This window comes from Suricata suricatta, chromosome 5, assembly GCF_006229205.1.
Source record: "Suricata suricatta isolate VVHF042 chromosome 5, meerkat_22Aug2017_6uvM2_HiC, whole genome shotgun sequence".
NCBI classification, from domain to species: domain Eukaryota; kingdom Metazoa; phylum Chordata; class Mammalia; order Carnivora; family Herpestidae; genus Suricata; species Suricata suricatta.
The window spans coordinates 49,419,573-49,437,988 of record NC_043704.1 but is presented as its reverse complement, the minus strand read 5'-3'; the positions used below and the strand labels follow the sequence as shown (position 1 = coordinate 49,437,988).

At 43.4% G+C, this 18,416-nt stretch overlaps 1 protein-coding gene across 1 annotated transcript in view; it reads left to right on the top strand.

Annotated features, from left to right (window-relative positions):
• Positions 1 to 14,600: 14,600 nt before the first annotated feature.
• The window catches only part of LOC115291676 (zinc finger protein 345-like), a 5,756-nt gene continuing 1,940 nt past the window's right edge, over positions 14,601 to 18,416 (top strand). Inside the window, 3 exon segments of the mRNA XM_029939211.1 lie at positions 14,601 to 14,692; positions 15,176 to 15,271; positions 17,460 to 18,410. Of these exon segments, the coding sequence (XP_029795071.1) occupies positions 14,659 to 14,692; positions 15,176 to 15,271; positions 17,460 to 18,410 (1,081 nt within the window). The 5' untranslated portion in view covers positions 14,601 to 14,658.

Sequence of the window (18,416 nt, the reverse complement as noted above, 5' to 3'; positions counted from 1 at the left end):
TGAATTGGAGAAACTACATTTCAGCCTCTCATCAGAACTAAGTAGTTGTGTTTTCTAAAATGATTTTTACTTATTTTTGACAAGTAGTTTTTATGAAAATGTAGTAATATTTCGAATACTGCATTGTGACTATGGCTGTCATATTGTATGCCATTAACAATTTTAGAATGAGCCACTCACTAGTGTATAGGGTAGTCTACTTTGAAGCAACTGCATTGATTGTACTAGGCTACCATAAAGCAACTATGTTGCCCAATCCTCATTATCAAAGCATGAATCCTGATACCTCTCAATAACTAGAAATATCTGGGATGCCTGGGTAGCTGAATCAGTTAAGCGACTGACTTCGGCTGAGGTCATGATCTGTGGTTCACGGTTTGGAGTCCTGCATTGGGCGCTGTTCTGACAGGTCAGAGCCTGGAGATTGCATTGGATTTTCTGTCCCCCTCTAACTCTGCCTCCCCCCCACTGAAAAATAAACAAGTCTCTCTCTCAAAATAAATAAACTTTTTTTTAAAAAAGTCTCTCTGTCAAAAATGAATATACATTAACATACATAAATAAATATGAATTTCTTCTTCCTGTAAAAACAAAGATAAGGTTTACATTCTTTGAAGAAACAGGTGGGTTGCTAGAGGGCTTGCTGGATACATTTTAAACCTAGTTAACTTCATGGGGCATGGGTGCAAATCCACATGTAAGGTTTGGTGCTTCCTTTTTAAGAACGTCTCCTGGAAGGTTCCTTTTTGTATAAGTGTGATTCAGAACCCTGCTGTAGGGTAAAGAAGTAGTGATTTCTAGATGTTGAGATAAGAAGCCTCGTGATGTTTCATATCTTCAGCTTTAGCATCCCTTTCTTAAGCTACCATCATCCTTTACTGTAGAAAAGGGACAACTCTAATATTGGGTGACATTAAATGGTATAGGCTACTTCTGAAATTCTCATTTCCACTTTTTTTATGTATCAGTAATACTTGGAAATGGAGAACTTTTCTCAAAGTGTAATTCATTACTTTTTAAGCGGGATTCTTTTATAACAAATATCTATGATTTATTCAGAATTTTGATGGTTGCAATTTCTCCTATTCTCATTTGAGAATTCTGTTACTCATGCTTCCATTTGTATGAGAGTGTCCACAACATCAATTCATTTTGTTTTCGGTTTTTATTTATGTTTTAGGTTTGTGGGTAACAATTTTCAACAGAGTAGATTTTAACAAGGAGTTTAATTCAGATAGCAATCAGCCATATGTCAGTTGCCAATAAATTACATGTATGTTTGTTTGTATTAATCTTACCCATATATTCTTTGCTCATGATTTCCCTTGCTTGTGTCTATTCATGACTAGTGTGCTCAGTGGTTGTTTTCTGCTGGCTCGGATGTGTGGGCAATACTTCAAGGTGTAAGTCAGTGAAATGTGGGGCCAAAGTGAGTGGGTGCCTGCAGGTATACGATGAAAGTTAAATCGGTCACTGTCTAGGAGTCCCATCAGGGCTGGGCTGGGGGGTCTTTCTGGCTCAGGACACTCCTTGTGGCTTGAGGGGGTAGTTCCAGGTCCCCTCAGGGGCTTTGTCCTCAGGATCTCCCTGCTGAGGCAAGACACAATCTGGAAGGAACCCAGTGAGAAAGTTTCAAGTCAAAATGGAGGCAGCCAAAATCTTCTTTCTTGCCTTTGATGTTGTCAGCCATGAGTGGGAGAAATGGGTCTGTCTAGGGCCACTGGAGCCAAGTGCTCTTGAACCCCTGGGTCCTGTTTCCAAAGTAATAACCACCATCTATCTAAAAAATATATCCCCCAACTCCCATAATTAATACCTGTGTGCATGTGTGTTTTGTTACCACTTAGCATAGACTCTTCTAACAAATGACCGTTTGTTAAAAATAAGAACATTTTTAAATCGTTTTTTTTATTTTTGAGAGAGTGAGAGCAAGTGATCGAGAGGACAGGGGTGTGGGAGAGAAAGAGGGAGACACAGAATCTGAAGTGGGCCCCAGTCTCTGAGCAGTCATCACAGAGCCAGACATAGGGACTCAAACCCAGAAACTGTGAGGTCATGAATTGAACCAAAGTCACACATTCAATCCCCTCTGCCACTCAGGCATCACCCGCCCTAGTAAATTTCAAGTGTACAAACACTAGTCTTAACTCTGGTCACCATGCTCTAAACATGTTCAGTCCTACACATCTGCATCAGTAAGCCTTTTACCATTTGATCCAATGTCTGAACATTTCCCTGTCCTTTGCCCCTGTCAACAAACATGCTAGTATTTATCATTTGTTTTTTTAGATTCCATATACATGTGATTTTGATGAGGGACTTGAGGCAGGCTGAGGGGCAAAGCACAGGCTAGCTCATCGCCCTCCTTGGACACTCCAGGCTACCCCAAACCAGGAAAGGACAAAGAAACAAATAAACATGTAAACTGAGAAGAGTTTGCAGCTGCTTACCAGAACAAGGCAATCCCAACATAGCCTAAAGTCCAGGAACGCCCTACTGTCTCAATGTTAATGCTTTGCTATAGGGGAAAACAGCCTTAGCTTGAGAAGACCTAGGTCTCCGGTAACTCTGTAACTGAAAGTCTCTTTGGAAACTCCCTCTAGACTTTATCTTCCTGGACTGCATAAAACAGTCATCCCTGCCCCCGCCCAACTACCACAGTGCACCTCATTCTGCCCATGGGTCTTGTCTCCATGCTTTAATAAAATCAGACGCCCTTAAGAATTCTTTCTCTGTCGTCAGCTCTGGACCCCAGAAACCCCACATCACCCCAAAATGTCATCAGTTTCATACACTATATATTTTTCTCTCTGTGGCTCGATTAACGTAACACAATGTCTTCCGGGATTATTTTGTGGGAGCAAAGGAAAGATTGCCTTCTTTTCTAAGGCATTTATTCCAAGAATAAATTAGATGAGGGACCTCTATTGGGAAAAGAGCCAATACCAGAGAGGAGCCTTTTCTTTCTTTCTTTCTTTCTTTAAAATAGTTTATTGTCAAATTGGTTTCCATACAACCCACAGTGCTCTTCCCCACAAGTGCCCTCCTCCATCACCACCACCTCTTTTCCCCCTCCCCTTTCAAACCTCAGCTCATTTTCAGTATTCAATTGTCTCTCAAGTCTTGCATCCCTCTCTCTCCCCAACTCTCTTTCCCTCTTCCCCTTACCCTGCTCCTCCATTAGGTTTCTCCTATTCTCCTGTTAGACCTATGAGTTCAAACATATAGTATCTGTCCTTCTCTACCCATCTTATTTCACTTAGCATGACACCTTCGAGATCCATCCACTTTCCTACAAATGGCCAGAGTTCATTCTTTCTCATTGCCATGTAATATTCCATTGTATATATATATACCACATCTTCTTGATCCATTGCTGTCAGTGGAGTATGAGAGTCCCCTGCAATTAGCACATTCTTGTCAATAAGATTGTTTCTGTCTGTGATTAATTGTTTTATATATTTGGGTGCTCCCGAATGTGGCACATTGATATTTATAATTGTTAGCTCTTCCTGATGGAGAGATCCTGTAATTATTATATAATGTCCTTCTTCATCTCTTGTTACTGCCTTTACTTTAAAGTCCAGTTTGTCTGATATAAGTATGGCTCCTCTGACATTCTTTTGGCTTCCAGTCACATGATAGATATTTCTCCATCCCTTTACTTTCAATTGCTGCGGTTGAGGTCCAGATCATCAAGACAGTAGGTTTTGGCACAAAAACAGACACATAGACCAATGGAATAGAATGGGGAACCCAGAACTGGGCCCACAAATGTACAGCCAATTAATTTTTGACAAAGCAGGAAAGAGTATCCAATGGAAAAAAGACTGCTGCTTTAGCAGGTGGGCTGGGAGAAATGGAAAGCAACATGCAGAAGAATGCAACTAGACCACTTTCTTACACCATACACAAAAATCAACTCAAAATGGCTGAAGGAGCTGAATGTGAGACAAGAAACCTTCAAAACCCTCAAGGAGAAAGTAGGAAACAACCTCCTTGACCTAAACTGGTGGCTGGCTTCTTAACAAGGATCCCGTAGGGGGAAGGGACAGTTTCTATAGGTGCCAGCTGGGATTTGCACTACCGCTGCCTGAGGCGAGGTGTGCTGCCCTACGCGAGTTGCGTAGCAGGAAGTGAAGTGCAGCCCTTACAGGCGCCACCACCAACTCCCAGCCCCCAGCAGGGATCTGGATCCCGTTGTGGGAGGGATCAGTTTTTCTTGGCGCAGGCTGGGATTCATGCTGCTGCTATGCGAAGTGCTGGGCGTTGCCAGAAATGAGCTGCACGCTCCTGCAGTGGGAGGGCGCCCCCACCCTAGCCTCCACCACCACCAACACCCTGCCGGGATCACGTAGGGGTGGGGGCTAGTTTTTTCCTGTTGGCACCCAGTTTCGGGATTTGCGCGGCCAATGCTGGGGGCAAGATGCACCATGGAAATGAGGTATGTGTCCCCACTCCCACAGCCAAGGTCGAAGTGAGCACCCTGGAGCTGCAGCCAAGGACGCCGACTCCCCGCCAGGATGGCACAGGCCTGGAAGCTGTTTTTTCCGTTGTGCCACCCGGGTTCGGGATTTGGGCTACCCAGCAGTTATAAACGGAGTGAGAGTTCTTCTCTCTGAGTGGGGTTAAACGGTCTTTCTCTCTTCTCCAGAGACAGTACTATGAGTGTGTTCACTTTCTCTGTCTCTTCCCTTTCTCTCTTAGGCTCTGGGCGCTTGCCCCATGTTGGGCTGGGGCTCCCGCCTCCCCTGCCCGTCTCGGGCTAGCCCATTTTCCAATCTCGCCAGTTCGCACTCACTCACTCAGGCGTCTTTGAGGTTGTCTTCTTTCTGGAATCTGTATTTTCTCCTTCCGCTCTTTTTTTTTTAATGTTTATTTATTTATTTATTTATTTATTTTGAGATACAGAGAGAGACAGCATGAGCAGGGGAGAGTCAGAGACAGAGGGAGATAAGGAATCCAGAACAGGCTCCAGGCTCTGAGCTAGCTCTCAGCACAGAGCCAGACACGGGGCTCGAACCCACGAACCAAGAGATGACCTGAATGAAGCCAGACGCTTAACCGACTGAGGCAGTCAGGTGCTCCTCTCCTTCCGCTCTTGCAGATGGGATTAATGTCCTTCTCAGTTCGATAGATGGGGCAGATGAGGTTTACAGCGTTCCCTTCCTCTCCGCCATCTTGGCTCCTCCCCTGATCCAGAGAGGAACCTTTTAAAAAGAGTTTCCTGCCTGGCATGACAAATAGTTCTTTGCCCTACATTTATTCTTTCCTTTTTCCTGTGAATGTATTTCCCCCCCTTTGAAATTCTAAATCTCTACACCTTTCCATAAGTCACAATGGCACCTAAGCATCATTTGCCTGACGCTCATCTGGTTGATGTTCCTATACTTAACCCTTTTTTTCTCTTATGAATCTGTCTTATAATAGTTCGATTATTAGGCCAGCCAAAGAATTGGGAACTGATGAAGAAAAAATTTTTTCCTGTCGTACACATTCATCCCGTTGTTGAGAAGTGACCTTGGTGCTTCAGAGCCACAGGAAACCGAAGAGAGAGAATGTGGGATAAAGAGGACAGTAGCTTTCTTGCTTTACCAGACTGAGGGGTCTGAGGCACGTTAGCGCCTTCAGAACTGCAAGGCCACCCAGAGGAAGGGGCTGGGGGTTTGTAGGGAAATACAGGATCCACTGGTTTGGACAGGAATTGTTTGTGCTGCCAGTCCTGCTTATCTGGTTTTCTGGGTGGTACTGGGTTCCTCATTAAAAAAAAAAATGGACTAAGAGTTCTGTCTGAGATGCCCAGCCGGTTCAGCCCAGGTAATGTGAGGACAGTTCCTTTTTTCCTTCCTTGCATCTAGCTCTGCTGTCAGCTTGGAGCCTGCTTTGGATCCTCTGTCCTTCTCTCTCTGCTCTTCCTCTGCTTTCGTGTTCTCTCTGTATCTCTTCCTCGGTGGCAAAATAAGTACACTTAAAAAAGAAATAAGTGGGGTCGTTGCCTCAAAGAAAAACAAGGTTACTTACAATAATATCAACCCAGGCAGTATTTAAATGCGGTCGTTTAAATTTTTGTTCTACTTTGTAATTTTAAGCGATTTCAATTTTAGTCACCATGAAAACCTGTAGGAAGATGATTTCATATGTTATTGTGAGAAACCATTCAAGATTTACTAGAATCGCAACAAAACAGGACAGAACACCCAGAAAATCAAAAATGAACCTCCTAAAACGATAGGGTAACACCAAATTTCAGTGAAAATAATAAGCACTTAGGTTAGAATTTTCATGTATTGTCGATGGGAGTTTAAAAAAGTACCTTCTAGGGGTGCCTGGTTGGCTCCATTGCTTGGGCACCCGACAGTGGCTCAGGTCATGTTCTCGCAGTTCAGGAGTTGGAGCCCCTGTCAGACTCTGTGCTGACAGCTCAGAGGCTGGAGCCTTCTTCAGCATCTGTGTCTCCCTTTCTGCCCCTCCCCTGCTCATGCACTCTCTCTCTTTCTCACTCTCGCTCTCTCTGACAGAAATAATTTTTAAAATTTTTTTAAAGTTTTATTTATTTTTGATACAGAGAGAGACAGAGCATGGGGGGGGGGGGGGCAGAGAGAAAAGGACACACAGAACTGGAAGCAGGCTCCAGGCTCTGAGCCAGCTCTCAGCACAGAGCCTGATGCAGGGCTTGAACCCAGGAATGTGAGATGTGACCTGACCCGAAGTCGGAGGCTTAACCAACTGAGCTACCTAGACACCCAATAATTTTTTTAAAAAGACATTCTATTTGGAAAACTATTTGGCAGTGACTGAGGAAAATACACTTTCTTACTGAACGGCAGCAATTTGTCACCTCAAATTGTCTCTTTGTCATAAGGAATATTTTCAACTAACAAAGGAAAAGCTCTAAAACCCAGGACAAGTTTCCTTTGTAAGAGACATTTGCATGCATGAGGGAAAGTTCCATTTGGAAGGGTGTCTCCCTCTGTGTAGCAGAAAGAGGGAGAATGTGGGAATCTCCAGAAACTCTGACCAGTGGAGAAGGCATGGAATTTAATCTGGGCAACAACCAGGGGAGCCTCAGTTACTATGCTAGTTCACTTCCCCCAGTGCTTCCCAGGAGGATCCCTGTTGAGTTTCCAGAAGGATCCTTGCTGCTGCCCTCCCCCTCAGATTCCCTCAGGTGAGTGGGTAGATACAACAGTGTTGTTTTAGTGAAGTGCTCCAGGGGATCCAGTGCAGGATTTTTTACCTCAACCCTAGGGATTCCCTGTCTCCCTGCTTCCAAGAAGGAAGAACCAGACCCAAAATGAGCAACAGGCCAAAGTTGATTAGCGTATAAGAGAGGGAGATTGTAGGAAAGCTCTGTGTACAGAGAGGGGGGATTAGAGGGTGAAAATCTGAGACCCTGGGCAAGGATCTTGGTTTTATGAGGTTCAGGTGCCTCCCACCTTTTTTCCTTCCACCTGTTCCTCCTCAAGTCCTCTGTTATTGGCCTAATAACTGTAGGTGTGAGGATTCCACTCCTGTTTGTCTCATTTCAAGTGTATGAGGGGTGGTCTAAGGCCATACAGTTTTCTGTGGGTCTTAGGTTTTATGATCTACTAATTTTTAGTTAGCTCTTTAGTCAAATTCCTGAGAGGAACCTGAGGGGCAGTAGGTGGTGTCTGTCAAATATTTAAGAGGAACCTTACACCTGAGGGGGTTCGCTGTGATCAAACACTCCTAGCATTGTTCTAAATGCTTTTTCCCCACCCACAGACCTCAGGTCCTGATCTTTCCCATTCTGCCTACTGAATCTTATCTTTTTCTATCATAATTCTAAGTGGCACCCAGGGATAGGCAGGAAGGCTTCCCATTAATTTATGAGAGTTGAGAGGTGCTGGCATGGCTCAGTCCTTTACCACCTGATTTTGGCTCAGCTCATCATCCTAGGCCTTGTGGGTTTGAGCACCACATTGGGTGTGTGCTCAAGCTCAGAGCCTGGAGCAGGCTTCAGAATCTGACTGCCTGTCTCTCTGCCCCTCCCCTGCTCATGCTCTGTCTCTGTCTCCCAAAAAAGAAATACATACTATTAAAAAAAAAAAAAGACCTATGAGAGTTGAGTGCAGGGTTTTCGACAAGGAGAGGTAGCAGATCTCCTGTAGAGGAGTTGGGGAGGTTGAGGTCCAAGTAGCATCCGTTTTCTGTGCTCAAGCAGAGTTTGTGGGCTTCTGTGGGAAGGCAGGTGCTGGAGTCCAGCTCCCACAGGTCCAGGGTTCCTGGAAGGATCGATGGTGTCAGCAAAAGGGAGTGAGATAGCTCAAGTTTCTTTGTGATCACCAGGCAGGCATCTCTACTCTGATTCTCTAGCTTTTTTTATAGTGAAAGGTACAAGGAGAAGGAAGAGCAGGGTATGTTAGTAAATGATTTCTCATAAATAATTTTTTCAACACAATTTTGCAGATCAGGGATTCTGCAGAAGTTACAATTCTAATCTTAGTCGTACTGATTGTCAAAAAAAAAAACAGCTACAGGCACTCATGCTATTATTTGGGAAGGGCAGGTATTTTTTAAATGTACTTTTTTTTCCCCATAGGATGCAGAAGAGCAAGATATACAAACCCTCTGGTAGAGCCCTGAGAAAGCGATCTTTAGCCATGAGGCAAAGAGCATTCTTTAGTAAAGGTCAGTTTTTCATGAGTAAGGGTCAGTAGGCTGTTTATAGCTCTAAGAGAAGGTACCCAGAAAAACAGGATCCCCAGGAGACACAATGTCTGCTCTCACTGTCCCAAGACAAATGATACGTTTTTGACATTTATCACAATAGTGACTTGCAACGACATCCAGGAGTACAAAAAAGTCACTTCTCAGTTAACTGCTTGGCTAGGAGGAAAATTCTAGGTGACTTGCCTTAGTCGCATTAGGGTGTATCTAGTTTGCTTATCTTTTCCCTGACCAGGTGCAATCACAACTCAGGGACAGGGCCTGGGGACAGGCTACTCCTGACACCAATCAGCAAAGCAACTTGGTGCCCAAGCAGAAATGATAGTTCCAGGAGGGTAAATAGTGGTCGCTGCCTGGTGACAAGACACTTGGCACACTTGCCTTACCCTCACCAGGAATTTTCACTCAACCCTGAGTCCAAGGTGCCTCACAACAGGGATGCCCCCCACACCCCAAGCAGAGAAGGCAACCTCAGAGATGGGTCTTCAAGTAGGAGCTCATAGTTTTTCAATTGATCCTGACAGGAAGGCTGGGAAATTGTACCTTCTCTGCATTTGAAAGTCCTGCCTGCAGGCGAGGAGCAGTTTACCAGTGAAGAGACTGCTTTGCTGGCTTTTCAGACAAATTTCTCCTACTTGAGCTGGGATTTCTCCACAAAGATCTGAGAAAGAAACATAGAGGAGAAGATGAAAGAAGAAATGGTCAGTTCTCAGGTAAGCCTTGTGCCCCTGGCCAGAGGCCCTGTTTTCTTTTTCTCTGAAAATTTCACACATGTAGAAATTGTGGGGACCTGGGTGTCTCTGACAGTTGAGCATCGGACTCTCCATTTGAGTTCAGGCCGTGATCCCAGGGACCTGTGACCCAGCCTTGAGTCGGGATTCCAGGTGAACTTGGAGCCTAGTGAAGATTCTCATTCTCTTCCTCTGTTTTTCTCCCTCAGTTTGCATTTTTTACTTTCTCCCTCCCTCTTTCTCTCTTTCTCTCTGTCACCTCCCTAAAGAATGAAAAAATAAAAACCTTGCAGACAACCTGGCTCCCTGAGTACCTGACAACATCCTCCTTGACCTTGTAATAAGAGACCAACTGGCTGCACTACATGTTTGTGTGTTACCATATCTGGGGGCACAACATATAAAAAAAAAACTATGCCATGTGGTGTTCAGGGCTCAATTCTTTGGGTACAAACCCATCTGAGAGGTGCCAGGAGGAATGAAGTTGTTTCCTGGAAAGTAAAGCCTCAGTGTGAGAATCCTGCTACAAAAGAAATTTAAAAAAAAAAAAAAGATTTTTTTTTTTTGGTTCTGATGGTTCTGCTTTATGCATTCACCTAATTTTTAAGCTTCTCAGAAATGATACTCAAGGATACGTGTTTAGAACACTCCTCCTCTATACCCCAGAGACTTCTCTCCCTTCTCTCCAACCTGACTTCCATTGGGCAACAACACTTGTCACTTTGAATTAAATTCCTGCACTTATTGAAAATAATCCCTTTGTGACAGGTTCAGAGGGGAGGGTGTTGCATCCCAGTTTCCTGTTGCTGATGGAGTCTGGTCCTGGGGTTGCACTCAAGGAGAACCGTTCCCGATTCGGTCTGAAATCAATATTTTCACTGCTCTGGGTACAATAGGATTTTGAAAATGCACAAATACATACGAAGGCCACGAGGCACAGAATACCCTAGAATGTTCCTGCTCCTTAGAATGTGGAAAGGATACTTGAAAATATTCTAGATACTACAAGACCTGGAAACTCTATATGATTGAAGGGTGTATAAATCCACTGTATCCTTAAAGTTGTTTATATTCTGATTTACTGCTTGGGGGTCCCAAGAACACATGGGTGATCCTGTGTCCGGAGGTGTACCTTAAGTACTGCGATCAATTTGTTTCCTGTTATCTGTTGTTATCTTATTTTACGGGGCTTTATGCTCTCTGCCATATTACTCCCCTGTAATGTTTATATTTTCCTTCTAATCGGGTAAAATGATTTTAGGAAGATTCCTTGAGTGATTTCCAAACACCATCATATTTAAACTGGAATCTTCTTTCTCCCCGTTTCTCTTTCCCTCTAGGTTTTTTAAAGTTTATTTCTTTTGAGAGAGACAGACTAGGAGCAGTGGAGTTGCAGACAGAGTGCATGAATTGCAAGCAGGCTCCCCAGGGTCAGTGCAGAGCCTGAATTCTGGGCTAAACTCCCAAAACCATGAGACCTTGACTGGAGCTGAAATCAAGAGTCAGAAGATTAACTGACTGAGCACCCAGGCACCCAGGTTTGGCCATTTCTGGTGAGGAGAACAAAGGCAAAAGAAATGTAGACAAAATTCAATATTCTTACAACTTGCAACCCACTGGGAAAAACTGGACTGGCAGAGGAGGTTATTGCTCAAGGAATGTACAACTGCTTTAATGTTAATGCTTTTCTAGAGGCAAAAAGCTAGCTTCACTTGACCATAGCCAGACTCTCAGGATCCATTGAGTTTTCTTTTCCTATGAAAATCCCTTTGGAAACTTTTATGTCTACCCCATAGCTTAAAGTATATGATCAATGGCTCCTCACAATCACACTGCCGCTCATTCTCTTCACAGACCCTGTCCCTGTGCTTTATTAAGCAGCCTCGCTCACCCAAAAGACCCTCAAGAATGCGTTCTTGAGCATTTATTTATTCCTGGCCCATCTGAGGTATCTTTCTGTGGGGCAATGAAGGTTCTCACTAACGTATAGTAGTTGTAATGACCTCCGGGAGTAGAGGTGCTGAGTCAGTCAGACCTTCATCCCATAGGTTTTTATTTATTGGAATTATGACACAGACATTCTCTTGCTTGTACTTTGTGTTCTCAGAAAGTAACAAATCACTTAATTACCATGTCTGAGCACCTTAAAATCCTGAAGTACCAGAGAGCACAAATGATGATTGAAACAAGGCACCCGTTTCCATGAGGGGTGCCTGAGTGGCTCAGTTACTTGTGTCTTCACTCAATTTCCGTGCAGATCATGATCTCAGGGCTCATAAGATAGAGCCCAATGTCAAGCTTTATGGTAACCTTAGGAGGACTCTTAGGATTCTCGCTCTCTCTCTTTTTTCCCTTTCCTATGTGAGCAATCTTTGTTTCTCAAAATAAATAAACATTTTTTAAAAGGCTTTCAAGGTGCCAGGTGACTTAGTTGGTTAAGATGGTTAAGTACCTGACCCAGGCACCGCGCTCATTAAAACTGGCTTTTAGGGGCGCCTTGGTGGCTCAGTCGGTTAAGGCTCCAACTTCGCCTCAGGTCAGATCTCACGTTTGTGGGTTCGAGCCCCACATCAGGCTCTGTGCTGATAGCTAGCTCAGAGCCTGAAGCCTGCTTTTGGTTCTGTATCTCCTTCTCTCTCTGCCCCGCTCCCTCTCATGCTCTGTCTCTCTCTATATCAAAAATAAATAAAACTATTTAAAAAAACCCTAAAAACCTGGTTTTAGTCACCCTAATAATTTTCTATTCTGTCACTTCTAATCTTATATAACTACTTGCAAACGGTATGGATGTATGCATGGAAGGTATAAAGGTAGATCGGTTTTGTGTGCACACCTTCTGACCATCATTCTCAGGTTTGACACTGGTATGAACACTGATTTAGGGTCCGTTAGGTGTATTAACCTGTGTGTCCTGTTACAGGAAATGACTGTAGGTCAGTTTATATGAGTTAAAATCTGATCTGTACCGTGTACTGGATGCTTGACAAAAGATTCATGATTAATAGAAGAATCATGTGTTCTCTTAGATTATTATAATTTGTTTTCCTTGCCTTTATGAGCAACTGTTAGATGCTCTCTACTAACCAGGAAATGCTTTTAAGCCTTGTTGCCTTTCTTGCTAGTCTAGTAGAACTTGTAATTGCTATGATCCCATTCAGTTCCAAGTCCTCCAAGAGTTCTTGTCATAGAATTCTTCCTCTTTGTTATTGATATATGTATCCCTTGACTCAAAGACTACTGCCTTGTTAGAAATGTGGACACCGACCTTTTCTAGAACTCCTGAACAGAATCTGCGTTTTAATAAGATCGCTTTTGCACTGCTTTGAATTATGATTCATGTTAGAATATGCTAAGTATATCTGTAACTCATCAAAAGTTTCCATTAAGAAAGAGACACCACGGACCCACTCAGTTGAGCTTCCATGTTCACCTCAGGACATGATCTCTCAGTTTATGAGTTTGAGCCGTGGTTGGGCTCGGTGTTGACAGCTCAGAGCCTGGAGCCCACTTTGGATTCTGTGTCTTTCTCTCTCTCTGCTCCTTCCCTGCTCATAGTCTGTCTCTCTCTCTCCTTCAAAAATAAAGAGACAATCGCAAAAATAGTTTAATACAATAGACACCTGTACTGTCTTTCAAAATTAAACAGTCACGAAATTTTTTTACAAACAGACACCACCTGTGCCATTGATGTAAATGCAGAATGCAAAAGTGTGTATGCCTAGGGGGGTGCCTGGCTGGCTCAGTCAGTTAAGCATGTGCCTTGGATCAGGTCATGACCTCATGGTATGTGGATTCAAGCCCCACCTCAGGCTCTCTGCTGACAGCTCAGAGCCTAGAGCCTGCTTTGGATTCTGTGTCTCCCTCTCTCTCTGACCCTCCCCTGCTTGCGCTTTCTCTCTCTTTCTATTAAAAAAAAAGTGTGTAATCCTGTGTTGATGCCTTTATTTTACAAATTCTCTTGAATAAACCAATATTTATATCGGTTTATACCTCAAAGTTAAAGAACATATTAGAGCATAATACTGTTTCCCCAATCGTCTTACTGCAGAAAGTAAGAAATTCATCTAAGCCAAACCCGGTACTCCTAATGTAACTGAACTAACAGGAGTTTAGTCCTTGATGAATTATAAAACTTCTACCAGGCAGCGATGTCAGACAAACAAAAATTTATTTGCAAGAAATAAGGAGATCACAAGGTATAACTTCAAACCTAGAGACTCACAGAGGAAGGGGAATGGTTTCCTTTTTTTTAATATGTATATTAACTTTATTTGAGAGACAGAAAGGGCGGAGGAGGGGCAGAGAGAGAGGCATAGAGAGAATCTCAGGCAGTCCCTGCACCATCAGCACCAATGCGGGTTCGAACTCACAAGCTGTGAGATCATGACCTGAGCTGAAACCAAGAGGCAGAAGACTGAGCCATTGAGGCGCCCCAGAATGGTTTCCGTGTATTTAAGGTTAGGGTGGATATTTAGAAAGGGGAGGCTAGCGATACAGTTGCACTTGAGCCTTAAGAACACAGTTCTATACATTTTCTGTCTGTTACATAGTAAATGCAGTTGTGCTCCTCCTTGGGGCGTGATCTAAGTCTTAAAAATGAGGTCGAAGGGAGCTCCTGGATGGCTTAGTCCCTGAAGCTTCCATCTCTGGATTTAGGCTCAAGTGAGGACCTCAGAGTCTTGAGATCAAGCCACAAGTCAAGCTCCTTCCTGAGCGTGGAGCCTGAGCGTGGAGCCCGGTTGGAATTCTTCCCTCTGCACCAACCATACTTGTGCTCTCTCTTTCAGGAAATAAACATTTTTGAAAAGTGTGTTCACTCCATGCTTTACTCCGATGTTCATCTGCATAGATGTGACTCAGGGGCTAAGCCCAAATTGAGCCACTTCAGCTCTTCCCCAGGGCAGTCATTACCTTATGTATTTCCACCACAGCACACTGAGCTCATGGGTGTTTTTCCTGCCGTAAAAGGGAAGTGTAAATAAGAGGCTAAGTAAAACGAGGGACTGAGGTCTGTGGGCACATGCAGGTGAGCAGTGCAGATGGGGTCGTGGGGTCCAGCTGGTGACATGATCTCCCTCCTGCATCTTAGGTACCATTATGACCTCCTCGTGTGTCCACTTGGTAACTGTGGAGTTTGTTGCAGGGACTGCTGACCTTCAGGGATGTGGCCATTGAATTCTCTCAGGAGGAGTGGGGATGCCTGAACCACAGTCAGTGGGAACTGTACAGAGATGTGATGTTAGAGACCTACGGACACCTCATCTTCTTGGGTGAGGCTAACTCTAGATTTCCCAATCCCCACTCAAGGGTTTTGTTCCTTCCTGTGGAGACTCTCTTAGAAGCTTTCTCTTGCATGACTGGGATTCAAATCCCTACAGTAAAAAAAGAAGAAGGGGTTGGCAGATGTAGAGAAAAGTCTTCATGATGTTTCCTTTCCGGTGAGTTTTCCCTTCCTTAGAGTCACATCATCATTTCCTCGATGGATGGCGTTTCCATGTATTGAGTGGCATAAAATGATATTTCCATCTTCAGTATGAATTTCTACTCATGTTGGTAGTGGTAAGACTCAGAAGTGGAGATAAGGATGTGAAACTTGGAAATCCATCCTGTGTGTTCCAAAGGGGCTGTTGGGCAACAGCATTTGGGCATGATTTCCCAGAATTCTAGAATGTTCTCTTTTCTCTACTGAGTCCAATATTGGATTGAAAGGTAGAATCTCCAGCAATACTCTATCCTTTTGCTCTATCAAACAGGTCTTGTTGTGTCAAAGCCAAACCTGGTCATCTTTTTGGAACAAAAGAGGGAGCTATGGGATGTGAAGAGAAAGGAGACAGTAGCCTCATACCCAGGTAAGTGGGAATGAATGAGGCAGACGACAGAGGTGAGGTCCAAATATGAAGGATGAAGAAAGACCGTACAGTGTGATTTGAGCAGCCATTCTTGAATGGAAATCAGTTTGCAAAACCTAGTTTTATGTCAACACATTTCACAGAGGCACATCTGCTTTCCAATACATCACACTCTCACAAATCTCTAAGGATTCGCCTTCAGTTCCACTTAAAGGTCCTTCACATCCACAGTCAGGGCCACCATAATCTCATTGGCTCTCCATTGTTTTCAAGGTTTGGGGTATTCTCTGTGTTTCTGAGGAAGCCTATATTCGTTCTTTTCTGAGTGTTTCCCTTGAGTGAGAAGTGCGTCAGGGTAGCGGTAGGCATATTGGGATTTGGTGCAAAAATCTCAGGAACACTGGGGACAGAGACCATCTAATTTCTGCTTAATGCTTTCCAACATATGGAGGCTTTAATCCTAATCATACACAATTAAGACCCACTAATTTCATCAGTTGATAAAGCACCTCCCTAAAATGAGAAAATCTAACCCTTTATTTCACTTCAAAAGTTCCATTTTGGGGGCGCATGTGTAGATCAGTTACTGAAGGATCTGACTTCAGCTGACGTCATGATCCCACAGTCAGTGAGTCTGAGTCCCGCACAGGCCTCAGTGATGACAGCACAGAGCAACCTTGGAATCCTGTCTCCCTCTCTCTCTGTTCCTCCCCTATTTGGTCTCTCTCTCAAAATTAATTAAAGAAAACTTATAAAAAGTAAGAAAAGTTCATTTTTTATGGTAGTAACTAAAATACAAAATTTCCACTCTATAAGTTCCATTCCTCAATCATAAAATAACTTAAATCTCTTCTCATTTTCCAAGAGTTTCTACATAAATTAGTGTCACAAGGGAGATAGAACATTTAGAATTCAAAACATGCAACCTATAATAAAATCTCTAGTCATTTTCTCTTAATCATTGAATCATTTTATAATTTTGTCATGTATAATAGGAAGTTCCTGTGACTTTCTCATATATGTTTACACATTCTGACTAGTTGTATCTGAGATTACATTATGATTCACTGTATCAAAAACTTTTAAATATTGTTTGTCAGGTTTATTTTTTGAAAGATAGAGCAGGCATTGAGGGCTGAAATAGAGGGACACACCAAATTTGAAGCAGGCTCCTGGCTCTGAGCTGTCAGCAGAGTCCTCCCCAAGGCTCCAACTCATAGACTGAGATTGCAGCCTGAGGCCAAGTCCGACGCTTCACTTACTGAGCCACCAACCCACGTCTGCACCTCTAAGACTACAATCTGTGTGTAACCATGAACGAGGGCCTATTTTGATTTTTTAGCTGGTTTTCATGCAGAGGAAAATTGCAATGTATACTCCTCAATATCAACCTCGGAAGTCTCTAATGAAAGCCCCTCTGTATTTAGCACTTAAAAGACATTATTACACAGAATTTAAGGGTCTAACTCAATTTTCAGAATCAAGCAAGCAAAGACATTCATTTCTTTTGAGGGTTTCTTTTTCCCATTTACTTGGAGAGATGGAGAGAGAAAGTGGAGGAGGGGCAGAGAGACAGGAGACAATCCCAGGCAGGCTCCACACTGTCAGTGCAGACGAGGATGTGGGCTGGAACTCACAAACGATGAGATGACGACCTGAGTTGAAACCGAGAGTCAGACGCACAACCCTCACTGAGCCACCCACGCACCTCAAAGCCTTTCATTTCTAAACATACAAACAACAGCAAAGTTGCAAAATATGCCAACAATAACATTATTTTAAAATATGGGGATTACATTAACATACAATCTGAGTGATGTAGAAAAACTAATGATTTGGGACTCCTGGGTGGCTCACTCAAATGTCAGACTTTACCTTAGGTCATGATCTCATCGTTTGTGGGTTCATGTACCCCATCAGGTTCTGTACAAACAGCTCAGAGAGTGGAGCCTGCCTCCGATTCTGTGTTTCTCTCTCTTTCTGCCCCTTCCTCTCTCACACTCTCTTTCCATCTCTCAAAAAATAAATAAACATTAAAAAAGATAAGTATTTTAGAAAAAGAAAAAGTAGTGATTCCTTTTTCCTGAAGTTGACTTTTTCTGATTTCAGTTTTGTGTGTGACAAATTCTAATTCTAAGCATCAGATATTAGCAAGTGGAATACCTTTACTTTCATTTTTACCTTTCAGCTGTATTTCCAAATGAAACTGACAGCCTCCTTTCAGGGACGTTTATAGGAACTTTGATCCAAAGAGTGTCAGTGGATGGATATAAAGGTAGTTCCCTTGAGAATGGACACTTAATGAGAGACTGGAACAAGGATGAGAAGAGTGAAGGGCCTCAAGCACACCTGGGGACTCCTATTCCAGACTACGGTGGTGACTGGCATCCATGTGGGGAGGTCTCTGATCCAAGCGCCAACCTCATTACACGTAAGAGTACACATTTAGGAGAGAATCACTCTAAATATGACGCATGTGGGGAAATACTTAACCAGTCCTCCAGTGCTGGTGATCAGAAGAGGATTCAGCTGGGAAAAAGCCCCTACACATGCAATGAACCTGGGAACATACTTAGTCAGTCATCAAGACTACATATCACTAAGACAATCCATGCTGGACAGAAAGGTTACGTTTGTAAGGAGTGTGGCAAAGCCTTCAACAGGCACTCAGCACTAATTCAACATCAGCGAGTGCACACTGGAGAGGAAGCTTATGAATGTGAAGAAGGTGGTAAAACCTTTAATGATGCCTCATCGATGAATGTACGTAGACTAATCCGTACAGGAGAGAAACCTTACACACATAAAAAATGTGAGATGGCCTTTCCCCAACACTCACCTCTTACCGAACATCACAGAACCCATACTGGAGAGAAACTTTACCAATGTGAAGACTGTGGAAAAGCCTTTAAGAGTACCTCAGCCCTTAGTGAACATCAGCGAATCCATACTGGAGAGAAACCTTACCAATGTAATGAATGTGGCAAGTCCTTTACTCGCCAGACAAGCCTTAACATTCATCACAAAATCCATACTGGAGAGAAACCCTACCAATGTACGGAATGTGGCAAGGCCTTTAACTATCCCTCACACCTTAGTAGACATCACCAAATCCATACTGGAGAGAAACCCTACCAATGTAACG